Consider the following 14,174-nt stretch of genomic DNA (forward strand, 5'->3'; position numbering starts at 1 on the left):
AATTCTTCCTGATTGGTTTTACTACCAGTAAAATATTATATCCTTAATCATACTTATCAAATGAGCCTTTGATTTTTCATCTTTGAATTTTATTCTGATCACTAAATTATAGATGAAGATGATTCCCTTTGTGGTGTCATTATCCTTAACATAATAATGGATATTATCACAAGGGTATTATTACTTGATTAAAAAATCATACTCTCTAGATTTTATCTTCTAGGTAAAATCATATTCTGGAATAATCTACAGACTATCCAGATAATGTGGATATTAAAATCAATAGCTAAATCATGCCTATTAGGTTTCTTCTCTTGCTAGTAAAAGGATAATGTACAACTCTTAGTTTCTCAAATTTTTACTAAGGGACTTTAGTAAGAATTAACAATGAGTTGACATTCTAGAGCAGTGGTTCTCAACCTTCTGGCCCTTTAAATACAGTTCCTCATGTTGTGACCCAACCATAAAATTATTTTCGTTGCTACTTCATAACTGTAATGTTGCTACTGTTATGAATCGTAATGTAAATATCTGATATGCAGGATGGTCTTAGGCGACCCCTGTGAAAGGGTCGTTTGACCGCCAAAGGTGTCGCGACCCACAGGTTGAGAACCATTGTTCTAGATAATCTTTTCAATATATATAATTACTGAAGGTGCTATCTCCTATAATATCTCACCTATACTTACAGAATATTTATATGGAGCCTTATCTTACTCATTTTTTATCACAACTGGGATCCTCACTGTAAAATGTGGTTTTAAATTTACTTGCATGGGGCCATAGTATAGTCTTTGATTTGGATGGGTGTGTTTGCAAGTTTTAAATTACATTCATTGGTTGTAGATTTGTTAGTTATTCTTTTTGTTAGTTATTTTTTATATGTGAAATATCTATAAGTTTGGTAGAGTGTTTTACCTTTTTTGTTTCAACTAATATGAAATCCCATATCTGTAACCAGGATACAAGTGTACTTTCTTTTACTCAGTAGCAATTTTTTATTTATCATACTGCCTGAAAGAAGGATAAATTTGAGATACCATATTTCATTGATTCTAAGATGCTTTATTATTTTCTGCATTACCAAGAGAGAAAAATACTTTATATTAATTTGATGTACCGTTGATTATAAAATGCATTCCAATTCAGAGATGTATATGTGAAAACTCTGCAACTGATAAGTTATGGTAATTTTACCACCTTTATTTTGCATAAGGCTTTGTAGAAAGAATTTATATGTATGTCATCTGATTTTATCCTCAAACTAAAGCTAAGCTGGGATGTAGATTAAATTTTCCCTAGTTTTCAGATGGGGAAACTAGATTTCACAGAGATTATGTGCCTCCCAGTATCATATAACTAGAGGTCTGGTGCATGAAATTCGTGCATGGGTAGGGTCCCTAGGCCTGGTCAGCGATCAGGGCCGATTGGGGTCTTCTGGCTGCTGGCCTGGGCCTCCCTTCCCCAGCTGCCAGCCGGGGCCCTCCTTTGTTCCACGCTGCCCCCTGGTGGTCAGTGCACGTCATAGTGAGTGATAGAACTCCCCGTCTGCTGGTCAAACTCCCGTGGGGACAATTTGCATATTAGCCTTTTATATATAGATTATATATATAGATAGGGATCTACGGTTTCAAGTTCAAACTTTCTTGCTCTAAGACTTGTGATATGATTGATGGTGTCATCTCCCCACCACTTTCCCCTCCCCCCAATACATGCATACCCATTCATCTATAAAATTATGTGTTTTATATTGAAACTTCACTGCTTTTTTTTATCTATTCATGTCTTGATTCTATTGATAGTTTTGAGTACTACTAATACTGTTAATGTTTTAATAGTAAGTTATGTATGACTTTCTGCTAATATATGAATTGTTTTAATTCTGGGTTGTCTGACCACTAGGAAGCTGTATATGCCATCATTGGAGGTTTAATATATGTTTTAAAAGTAGTTTATCTATTTCTAATAGACTAGGTAAAACATTCGGGAATGACTTGAGGTTTGTGATTGAGAGATTATAGTTGTCTATGGTTGTACTGTTCTTGGTAAATAAAGGTAATATCTTCTTCTTTCCCAGGTGGTGGCTAATGCTGTAGCAGCATTATCTGAAATCAGTGAATCTCACCCAAACAGCAACTTACTCGATCTGAACCCACAGAACATTAATAAGCTGCTAACAGCCCTGAATGAGTGTACTGAATGGGGCCAGATTTTCATCCTGGACTGCCTGTCCAATTACAACCCTAAAGATGACCGGGAGGCTCAGAGCATCTGTGAGCGGGTAACTCCCCGGCTATCTCATGCCAACTCAGCAGTGGTGCTTTCAGCAGTAAAAGTCCTAATGAAATTTCCAGAGTTGTTACTGAAGGACTCTGACTACTATAATATGCTGCTGAAGAAGTTGGCCCCTCCACTTGTCACTTTGCTGTCTGGGGAGCCAGAGGTGCAGTATGTCACCCTGAGGAACATCAACCTAATTGTTCAAAAAAGGCCTGAAATCTTAAAGCAGGAAATCAAAGTCTCCTTTGTGAAGTATAATGATCCCATCTATGTTAAACTAGAGAAGCTGGACATCATGATTCGTTTGGCATCTCAAGCCAATATTGCTCAGGTAAACTAGATTTCACAGAGATTATGTGCCTCCCAGTATCATATAACTAGAGGTCTGGTGCATGAAATTCGTGCATGGGTAGGGTCCCTAGGCCTGGTCAGCGATCAGGGCCGATCGGGGTCTTCTGGCTGCTGGCCTGGGCCTCCCTTCCCCAGCTGCCAGCCGGGGCCCTCCTTTGTTCCACGCTGCCCCCTGGTGGTCAGTGCACGTCATAGTGAGTGATAGAACTCCCCGTCTGCTGGTCAAACTCCCGTGGGGACAATTTGCATATTAGCCTTTTATATATAGATTATATATATAGATAGGGATCTACGGTTTCAAGTTCAAACTTTCTTGCTCTAAGACTTGTGATATGATTGATGGTGTCATCTCCCCACCACTTTCCCCTCCCCCCAATACATGCATACCCATTCATCTATAAAATTATGTGTTTTATATTGAAACTTCACTGCTTTTTTTTATCTATTCATGTCTTGATTCTATTGATAGTTTTGAGTACTACTAATACTGTTAATGTTTTAATAGTAAGTTATGTATGACTTTCTGCTAATATATGAATTGTTTTAATTCTGGGTTGTCTGACCACTAGGAAGCTGTATATGCCATCATTGGAGGTTTAATATATGTTTTAAAAGTAGTTTATCTATTTCTAATAGACTAGGTAAAACATTCGGGAATGACTTGAGGTTTGTGATTGAGAGATTATAGTTGTCTATGGTTGTACTGTTCTTGGTAAATAAAGGTAATATCTTCTTCTTTCCCAGGTGGTGGCTAATGCTGTAGCAGCATTATCTGAAATCAGTGAATCTCACCCAAACAGCAACTTACTCGATCTGAACCCACAGAACATTAATAAGCGGCTGACAGCCCTGAATGAGTGTACTGAATGGGGCCAGATTTTCATCCTGGACTGCCTGTCCAATTACAACCCTAAAGATGACCGGGAGGCTCAGAGGTCAGTCTGGTGTTCTGGATAGTATCTGGGAGTCTTGACTGATTTAATAAGTTCTAGTGTTTATATTAGAATAAAAGACTAATATGTTGAAGATCAGTGGCTTATGGGATAGATACTGCTATCCCCATGGTATTTTCTTACCAGATTTTTAGGAACATTTTAGGTAGTGGAGTAAACCATGCAAAAATAGTTCTTTCTAAGAGATGTGTGTTTTTCATTTCTTGTTTGAACAGTATAGTTACGCTGTGCTATATCATCATCGCCTTACATCTCCCATACAACAGTTCTAAGGCCATATGACAAAGAAAGGTTTGTGAGTATCTCTCACTGTAGTGACAAAATTTTTATTCGATCAGATACATAGTAATTGGCTTTATACTAGTTATTGAGTTGAGCTGTGTCTATAATTCAGTACTAGAGAAAGTGTGTTGGAGCCAGCAAAATATATGATGTCTTCCATTACTATAGAAATCATGTCAGTCTGAATTTGGAAATTTTGGGAGGCACACCTGGATTATTCTGCTCAGCCCTTGGCCACTGTAGTGTTTCAAATTTTCTTTGACTATCAGAAATTGTACATTGATTTTAGAGATAGGGGAAGGGGGAGGGAGGGAGAGGAGAAAGGGAGAGAGAGAGATCAATTGCTTGCCTCCGATACACACCCCAACTGGGAATTGAACCCTCAACCCATGCATGTACCCTGACTGGGAATTTACCTCGCAATCTTTTTTTTTATTTAATGTATATATATTTTTATTAATTTCAGAGAGGAAGGGAGAGGGAGAGAGAGATAGAAACATCAATGATGAGAGAAAACCACTGATCGGCTGCCTCCTGCACACCCCCCATTGGGATCAAGCCCGCAACTTGGGCACGTGCCCTTGACCGGAATTGAACCTGGTACCCTTCAGTTCTCAGGCCAATGCTCTATCCACTGAGCCAAACCAGCCAGGGCTAAACTCGCAATCTTTTGAAGAAATGTTGGCTCTTCTGAAGAAATGTTGGCTCTTTATTAAGTTGACATATTTTAATATGGTAGATAAGAACCTTCCTTGCCTGGCTGAAGCTCAAGTTTCTATAACATAAGTGCTCTTTGCTTGTCTGGGAAATTGTTCCCTCTGAATTTAGTAGCTAAAGCTCACCCTAGTAGTTTATTTCAATCATTAGAAGAACAGATATCTTCTGGAAAGAACTTTACATAGAATTTATTTTCTGTTGGTCATTGACATCTCACACTTATTCATTCATTCACTCAGGAAATATAGCCCAAGTTATGTACTAGGCACTGTTACAGGCCTTAAAGATACAACAGTGGACAGATAAATCATAGCCCTCGTAGAACACTCATTCTGAGGGATGGCGCAGAAATAAAGATAAATATCACATGTCAGATGATAAGTGTTGATGAAAAAGGTAAAGTAGGGAAGAGATCTTAAGATATGCTGGGCATTGGGATGAGCCGTATTTTATAAAAGGGTGGTCAGGGAAGGCCTAACTGAGAAGGTGGCATTTGTATAAAGACCTGAAGGAGGTCAGGGAGTTAGCCAAGCAGATGCAGCAAGGAGGGAAAGAAACAGTATATTTATCTTGTATCTTTAACTGGATATAATCAGTAGCCATTTACATTGCCTGAGAGCTATTAAAATTAGGTTAATTTCTGAAGACCCATCCACAGATAATTAAATATTCAAGATTTCATGAGGCATTGAAGTGGGTGGTAGGGGCTAGAAGAATGGGAATAGATTGGGAGAATATTGCAATGGTGTACTACTGTTAAAAAAAACCTTTCAGAGATTCCCTTATTATTCTGAAGGCAAAGGTTTGGGTAGTTTTCCTTGTCAACCCACCTCCTACTGCATTTTAACAGTGAAATCTTCAACCACAGTTGGTTGATACCTGTCAGTATGAAATCACTCTCAGAATGCTTAATTTGACTTCCTGTAGGTTGAGGCAGGGAGTCCTTGCATAATATGGGGAGACAGAGAGGACTATAAAACTAGAAGGTAAATGGTGTGAACTTCAAGTGTTTGGGGTATTGGCTAGTTTCCTTCCAGTTTGAAAACCCCTTGTTGCTGGTTTCCTAAAGTTTTCTGATGTCCCTGCTCTGCCTGTAGTTTGCTGGGAATGAGGCTTCTGCAATGTTGGATTACAATTTTACCTACGCATGGAGCTTTGACTTTTCTAACTGATTCTGTAATTTCTTGGCCCATGGGGCTCTGACATATTGCCTTATAGACTGTATTGAGCAAAGAAATTTTAATTTAAGGTGATAACTTTCCTTTTTTATCCCTCAGCATCTGTGAGCGGGTAACTCCCCGGCTATCTCATGCCAACTCAGCAGTGGTGCTTTCAGCAGTAAAAGTCCTAATGAAATTTCTAGAGTTGTTACCCAAGGACTCTGACTACTATAATATGCTGCTGAAGAAGTTGGCCCCTCCACTTGTCACTTTGCTGTCTGGGGAGCCAGAGGTGCAGTATGTCGCCCTGAGGAACATCAACCTAATTGTTCAGAAAAGGTTGGGAAAAAGTGAATTGGTGATTAAAGTGTTTGTCATTTTGAATTAAGTTTAATAATACCAATATTAAAGAGGCCAGTATTAATCTCTTTTTAATGCATATAAATGAGAATGTTGTATGGCTTAACAGCTTGCTCTGGGTCAGGAGGCTAACTCACAATTGATTTTGGAGTATTCCTATAATAAATGCCTGTTGTTTCTCTACAATGCAGTTTGTTTTCTGAGGGGTCTCTTAATAGCATACTAGCTAGTGCCTGCTTAATATGGTTCAGGTCATTGTTTAGAACCAGATTGTTGTTCTAGCAGTTTTTCACTGCATGTACCCCTGACTCTTTAAGGGATAAAACTAGTCTGCTAAATGGAACTGAGTAGATGGGTGAAAGGGAAGTTTTTGAGTTCTTTTCCTGAGGGAGAGTAGGGTGGGAGGAGAGCAGGGAGGCATAGATTAGATACTAACACAGATTCAGGAAATATCTATAAATGCTTCACCTTCCTTATCTTGTGTTTCTATGTATCACAGGCCTGAAATCTTAAAGCAGGAAATCAAAGTCTTCTTTGTGAAGTATAATGATCCCATCTATGTTAAACTAGAGAAGCTGGACATCATGATTCGTTTGGCATCTCAAGCCAATATTGCTCAGGTCAGACTTTTTGTAGACTCAAGTTTATAATGACTTAGATCTTAAGGTCTGGCCTTCAGAAAAAGCTAGGCTGTTAAATTGCTGTTTTAAAATCCTTGGTGTTTGTTCACTTCCTGGATTTTTAACAGGTTCTGGCAGAGCTGAAGGAATATGCCACGGAGGTGGATGTTGACTTTGTTCGCAAAGCTGTACGGGCCATTGGACGGTGTGCCATCAAGGTGGAGGCAAGTGTCTGGTGGTAGTTGTGATCATGTTATGGGATTCTGAGTGTTCTCTTTACTTCTTTCTTTAAAATGCATTTTTAAAGTTTATCAAAATAATAAACCTCATAGTTAAAGAATTTTTAATGAAAAGTAGCTATCCCTGGTTCCTCTTATCTAGAGAGGGAATCATTTTAATCATGTTTCTGGTTTTAGTTTCTGGGACTGGAACCATGACCTCTTGGTTCATGGCTTGATGCTCAACCACTGAACCACACCAGTTCTTGATTTTTAGAATTTCTCATCTGGAGCCCATCTCCTTTTAAAAATTATGACTTACAATTTCAATATATTAATTTTGTTGTGTATTTTTTCATACTCCCTTTATCAATGAAAGTTTACTATATTAAATTCTATTTTATAGATGAATTATAAACTGAGAAATTGCAGTTTATCTAAGGCCATAGATTTTTAGGTATATAACCCAAAAGATGGCAAGTTTTTCTTAAGAGTTTTTTGAATCACAGATAACTTTGAAACTACCAAGAAAGCTCTGGACTCTCTCCTGGAAAATATGCTTGTATGCATATATAAAATTTGGCAATTACATTTTAAGAGTTTTAAAGTTGCCTTTCTGGTCTCCACTTACCCATGAACTCCAGATAAAGACCTTCTACTTTGCCTTATTCTTCCCATTTTATTCTCCTGGATATATAAGATGATTCTTTTCATTTGAATGGACTCACCTGTCAGTATATGTCTGTATATATCTATAACTCTATATATCTCCATCAGATAGCCCAGCCTCTAGGATTGCTTGGTCAATTTAAGTGCCTGATCTTTTAGTCTAGTTTAGTTGATATGCCTGTATGCTTCAGAATTTTTTTTTATATTGAGGTTGTATTATTGGATAGATCATCTAACTTCTCATTTATTATGTTCCTCTTCACAGCAATCTGCAGAACGTTGTGTGAGCACATTGCTTGATCTCATCCAAACCAAAGTAAATTATGTGGTCCAAGAGGCGATAGTTGTCATCAGGGACATCTTCCGCAAGTATCCCAACAAGTACGTCCAAATACTTCTACCCCTCTTCCTAAAATCATTTAAGAAATGTTTAAGTAAGGCACTTTGAAATTGGCTAGGTAAGAATTATTTTTTGTAATGTAATTGGTCATAATGGGATACTTTATTAAAAATCAGAAACATATAAGGTAGTTAGCACAGGGATTAAAACCTAATTTTTCACCCTGCTTTATTACTTTTAGAAGAATTGAAGCTCTAAATATGCACTGTTGATTGGCATATGTTGAAGTTAATCAGATTCTTTGGTGGCGAAGTTACTATTAAATAGGATACCCATATATTTCAGATTGTCCATGTATGATCCCAGTTTACACCTGTTACCTGGCATAATTAATGATTGTGCCCCCTTTCACTCTCAGAAATGTCTCAGTTTGGATGATTAAATTGTCTGACTGCCCTACTATAAAAACCAGGAAGGTGACAGCTGGGCTGTTCACTTTGCATGTAACATAGTACTTTGTGGAAAATTATAGAACAGATAACAGTAAATTACCAGGGTCTCAGGTCTTTTCTGAAGTATTCTTGTTGCTCCCATGTATGTAGCTATAAAATCTACATTTTTACCCCACATACTTTTCACATTGAGGCCTCTTAGTTTATGAAGCAAAAATACTTTTTTTAGAATTGATTTTGAAAGCAAGCAATTAAGGAATCTGAAAGAGTGAAATACTAGTAAGACCAGGTCTTGTAAGCATCCTAAATTACATTTTGCTTTAAAGTTATAGAGATACCTTGTGCTGAAACTTCTGGTTGGTTACTAAACATAGTGTTAAATGAAGCAACTTGCAGTAAGTTAGCTTGCTGGTGAACTCAAAATTAGAAGAAATATTTTAGCAAAGTAGTGGTTTATTAAGCATCCTATGTAATAAAAGGGTAATACGCAAATCGACTGAACGGTGAAACGACCAGTTGCTATGACGCGCACTGACCACCAGGCGGCAGACACTCAATGCAGGAGCTGCTCCCTGGTGGTTAGTGTGCTCCCATAGGGGGAGCACCGCTCAGCCAGAAGCCAGGCTCACGGGTGGCGAACACAGCAGGGTGGCAGGAGCCTCTCCCACCTCCGTGGCAGTCGGACATCCCCACAAGGGCTCCTGGACTGTGAGAGGGTCTAGGCCAGGCTGAGGGACCCCCACCAAGTGCACGAATTTTGTGAACCGGGCCTCTGGTTTTATGTATATTTTTTAAATTTTGAAAATGGTATTTTGGAAAAAGAACCATATACTTTTGCCACTCTCCAGAAAAGAGGAATGTTGAGTTTCTAAACTTCTTGATTAAGGGTGGAGATGTATAATCACAATATGATTGGTGGAGAAATGTGTCCATTTCTGATTTGTGTTAGTAAGGGGCTATGACAGTTTAATTTTAAGAAAGTATTATCAAAAACCTGATTTATTCAGTGGAAGTAGAGCAAACAATGAAGTGTATTATTTATTTGTCTACTTCTAATATATTAGATAATGTCATTTTGATGTTTAAAACTACATTAGCCAAGGAGATAGATTCGACATGGTAAAAGTGAGAGAGCTATAGACCTATAAAATTAAAAATAAATATTTGAATTGTTTCTTTGGAGAAAAACATCATTAGTGCAGGTACTTTGGGAGAGAAGAACATAAAAATCTCTATAAAAAGAGATGTGGATTGCCTGGCCAGTGTTGCTCAGTGGTTGAGCATTGACCCATGAACAAAAAAGTCAGGGCACATACCTGGGTTGCAGGCTTGATCCCCAGTAGGGGGCAGTCAATCCATGTTTCTATCTCTATATCCCTCTTCCTTCTCTCTCTCTAAAAATCAATAAAAACATTTTTTTAGAGAGATGTGGATTAAGGGACAAAATTACTGTTTCTAGTCTGGATGCTGTTATCTAACTCCATTTTCCTAATAGTGGAGTGGGATTTGTTCATCTACCATGAAGGCAAAATGGAATAATAGATAGGAAAATTCTCTGATCATGTAGGAAAGATTTTTAGAAATATACCGTAGTGGTATTACCTAATACCACAGGTTATTTTTTCCTTGTGAAAGGAATATTTGATGAGCTTTTATAAGCATTTAAGGTCTATTTATTAAATATAATTGAAGGAAAATTTAATACATGTGTAATCCTGTACTAAAAAGCCTCTATATTTTGGTGGTTAGGTTTAGAGTACCTTGTCTGACCTTGTCTGTGGTTTTACCTGTTAGCTTTATTGTTAAGTAGAGTTCTCAGTTTTGCCATCATTGTTGTATCAGGTATGAAAGCATCATTGCCACTCTGTGTGAGAACTTAGACTCGCTGGATGAGCCAGATGCGCGAGCAGCTATGATTTGGATTGTGGGCGAATATGCTGAACGAATTGACAATGCAGATGAATTACTAGAGAGCTTCCTGGAGGGTTTTCATGATGAGAGCACCCAGGTAAGTTTCCATCTGTTTCCTATGTCATAGATCTTCTGGGGAAGATTTTAGGGAAAGTAAATGTTCAGTAGTTTCATGTGAGAGAGGTTTATACATATACTTTTCTCCCAAAGGCTCGAGTTATTTTAGTTGTGCTGATTTCTGGTGGAACCAAAGCAACTTAACTTAGACCAGTGGTCCTCAAACTTCAGTGAGCCTCAAAAATACCTGGAAAACTTGTTAAAGCATAGGTTGATGGGCCTCTATCCCTAGAATTTCTGACTCAGTAGGTCTGAGATGGGCCTAATAAGCGTTTTCCTTTCTTACAAGGCTCAGTGTGGTGGTGATGGTGGAGGTGGTGGTCGTGCTGCTGTTGCTGCTGCTGCTCTAGAACCACACTTTGACAACTACTGGCTTAGAGCAGTAGTTACCACTTTTTCATTTTCTGCCACCCAAAGATGATTACCCATTCCTGTTAGTAATTGTTAACAGCTTATTATAGTGGGTGTTTTCACCTGGGACTTCCGTAAGGGCTGGCATGTGCAGTTTGAAAAGATTTTCTGTGTATGGTTGGATTCCTTTCCACTTTATCTCTCCTGTACCAAAAGTGAGAGACCTGAACTTAGGGCCGAAGCCCAGAGAAGCAGATAAATTATTAAATCCTTCCCCCCTAGCTTTTGCACTCACTGCAATTTAAAGTTTATGTAAGTAATCCACCAGTATTTTTATTTTTAATTTAAATTTAATTTTATTTTTTGAGAGAGGCAGGGAGGGAGAGGGAAGAGAGAAACATTAATGTGAGAGAGACACATCAATTGGTTGCCTCCTGCACATGCCCCAACCTGGGCTGGGGTCCAAACCTGTAACCGAGGTACGTGCACTTGACTGGGAACTCTTTGGTGTGCAGGCCGACACTCTAATCACTGAGCAGAACTGGCCAGGGCCACCAGTGTTTGTAATAAGCCTTTACGAGGAACACATATGAGCCAGGAGCTTTGTGGTTCAGCATCCCACTCTTAAGTGGCTGTGATCTGGCATAATTCTACTGTCTCTGCTCTTGCCCCAGTATGACCGATGATTCCCTAGTTCTCCCAAAGTTGTAGCTTTTTCTTTCTCCCCGTTTTTATTTTATTTATTATTATTATTTTTAATCTTTATCATTGAAAGTATTACGTATGTCCCCTCTTTCCCCCCATTTGACCGCCATAGCCTTCCCCAGCCTCCCGCCCCTTCACCACCCTATTGTCTGTGTCCATGGGTTATGCATATATGCATCAATGTTGTAGCTCTTGGTGGAAGTAAATAATAAAGGACTGGGTCAGGAACCGGTTTTATTATCTTCACAATGTTAGCATGTGCTTTCAGAAATATAGGTAATTATCTGGGTCAGAAACAGATAAGCAATTTTTAAAAAAATATATTTTATTGATTTTTTACAGAGAGGAAGGGAGAGGGATAGAGAGTTAGAAACATTGATGAGAGAGAAACATCAATCATCTGCCTCCTGCACGCCCCCTACTGGGGATGTGCCCGCAACCAAGGTACATGCCCTTGACCAGAATCGAACCTGGGACCCTTCAGTCCACAGGTCGACGCTCTATCCACTGAGCCACACCGGTTAGGGCCAGATAAGCAATTTTGATGCCAAAAAATGCAATTTGGAAATAGTAGTCTATTGAGTTTTCAGTTGATGGATACCTTTGACTGATATTGTTGATACTGGCTCAGTTTTAATCTTTGTCTCTTAATCAAAATCAGAAAGACCCCATAGTAATTTATTTTGGAATTACTATTTTGGAAGTGATGCTATGAATAATGCTAATGTCTTTCACTTTATCTATTTTTTTTTTTTAAATATATTTTATTGATTTTTTTACAGAGAGGAAGGGAGAGAGGTAGAGAGTTAGAAACATCGATGAGAGAGAAACATCGATCAGCTGCCTCCTGCATACTTCCCACTGGGAATGTGCCCGCAATCAATGTACATGCCCTTGACCGGAATCGAACCTGGGACCTTTCAGTCCACAGGCCGACGCTCTATCCACTGAGCCAAACCGGTTTTGGCTTTCACTTTATCTATTAAATTATGTCTGCTTAGGTGCAGCTCACTCTGCTTACTGCCATAGTGAAGCTGTTTCTCAAGAAACCATCAGAAACACAGGAGCTGGTACAGCAGGTCTTGAGTTTGGCAACACAGGTAAGAAATCTGGAAAAGGCGTGGGGTTGATTTTAAATTGTATGAAACTCCCCATTTGTGGAGGTTTTAATTAGAAAGGTTCACCAGTCTTAGGTCTGTAAAATATAAAAATAGTGACTCTTATGTACAGGGTTGGGCAAAAATAGGTTTACAGTTATACTAGTACAGTTGTTTGCATGGAAAAAGACATGCAGGTTATGGTTATTACAATAGCTTTATTAACTCTGTGTTTTGCATACCCACAACTGTAAATCTACTGTTGCCCACCCCATACTGATACCATCATCCTGTAGTAAGTGTTGTCATGGAAGCTATCCTATGTGGATCTGTTGTTGTCAAAGTCATTGTTCATTTCATTATGTTTTCTTCTTTATGAGGCTCCATCAAACAAATTCCTAACCAGTTTTAGATTTTCCTATGCATTGGTGTGTAGTTACCTGACCCTCTAAATTACTTACCTGACTAGATTTCTTTTTTAAATCAGTTGTTCAAAACCTTAGAATCAAATGTAAGGATCTCCTGTAGAAAATGTGTAGGTCATTGTGGCATGCATTTATCTTCCTAATTTGTGTTCTCTAGCCTTAAATGCATTTTTGTAAACTTCACTAAATTTCTTTGTAGAACAGGGCAGGGTATAAATAAACCATAACAACAATCATTTGTATAGTGATTACTACTATGTACCAGGCATTCTAGTAAGCACTTCACATGCTAGCTCAATCTCAATACTGCTACTACTCTATTTTATAGATGAGGAAACTGAGACAGATAGGCCTAGTTAGTATGGGGTGGAGCTAGGACTCAAATCAAGGTAGTCTGGTTCCAGAGTCTTTGACCTTATCCACTGTGTTATGCTGCTTTTCTGGTCTGAAAGTTAAGAATGACTTTGAGAATACCCATTCCCTGCTTTCCCGGCCAGAAACACTATTGTGTATAAGCCAACATGTGTAAGTGACCTTAGTAATTTTCATATCATTGTGGATAATTATTTCATATTTGGCTATAAATAATTATTAAGCAGTTTCTCTGAACTTGCCTTTTCTGTCCAATTAATGGTATCTGAGTAGTTAGCATAAAAGGACAACCACATTTATATAACTCTTTTCTACTGGAAGTTGGGATATTTTTCTCAAGTTTGTGAAATAAGAACCCAATATTTATGGCTGGTAAGTACCAAAAATATATGACTAAGAAAAACCACTTAAAACTATGTAGTCAAAACCACCTGGATCATTGCTGGTGTTGAGCTAAATTACATGTGCTTTAGGTGGCTAAATAATGAACCTGTTCATTTTATAAACTCATGTGGAAGCCCTCAAATTGGCCTAGTATAAAGAAACTTTTTGTATGTGAGTTTTAAATACAAAAATTGAAACAAGGACTTATTGTTGCATTTTAATAACATGATACCACTGGAACAACTTGTGCATAAATAAATGCCGCCATATAGACTTAACTCTCAGAGGTACATACCAGGATATTTATTGCCACTTTTTAATGATCACAAACATAGATGATAGATAGATAGGTAGATAGATAGATAGATAGATAGATAGGCAACAATCTAAATGTCCATCAGTAGGGCACC

The 14,174-nt window shown here is 38.3% G+C and overlaps 1 protein-coding gene across 1 annotated transcript in view; it reads left to right on the top strand.

Moving 5' to 3' along the window:
* AP2B1 (adaptor-related protein complex 2, beta 1 subunit) overlaps positions 1-14,174 on the top strand; it is an 89,687-nt gene that overhangs the window by 17,079 nt on the left and 58,434 nt on the right. The window contains exons 5-9 of the mRNA XM_014534765.1: positions 2,078-2,611; positions 6,852-6,947; positions 7,876-7,991; positions 10,245-10,410; positions 12,488-12,586. Coding sequence (XP_014390251.1) covers positions 2,078-2,611; positions 6,852-6,947; positions 7,876-7,991; positions 10,245-10,410; positions 12,488-12,586 — 1,011 coding nt within the window. The remainder of the gene's footprint in view (positions 1-2,077; positions 2,612-6,851; positions 6,948-7,875; positions 7,992-10,244; positions 10,411-12,487; positions 12,587-14,174) is intronic.

This window comes from Myotis brandtii, unplaced genomic scaffold, assembly GCF_000412655.1.
Source record: "Myotis brandtii unplaced genomic scaffold, ASM41265v1 scaffold1327, whole genome shotgun sequence".
Taxonomy (NCBI): domain Eukaryota; kingdom Metazoa; phylum Chordata; class Mammalia; order Chiroptera; family Vespertilionidae; genus Myotis; species Myotis brandtii.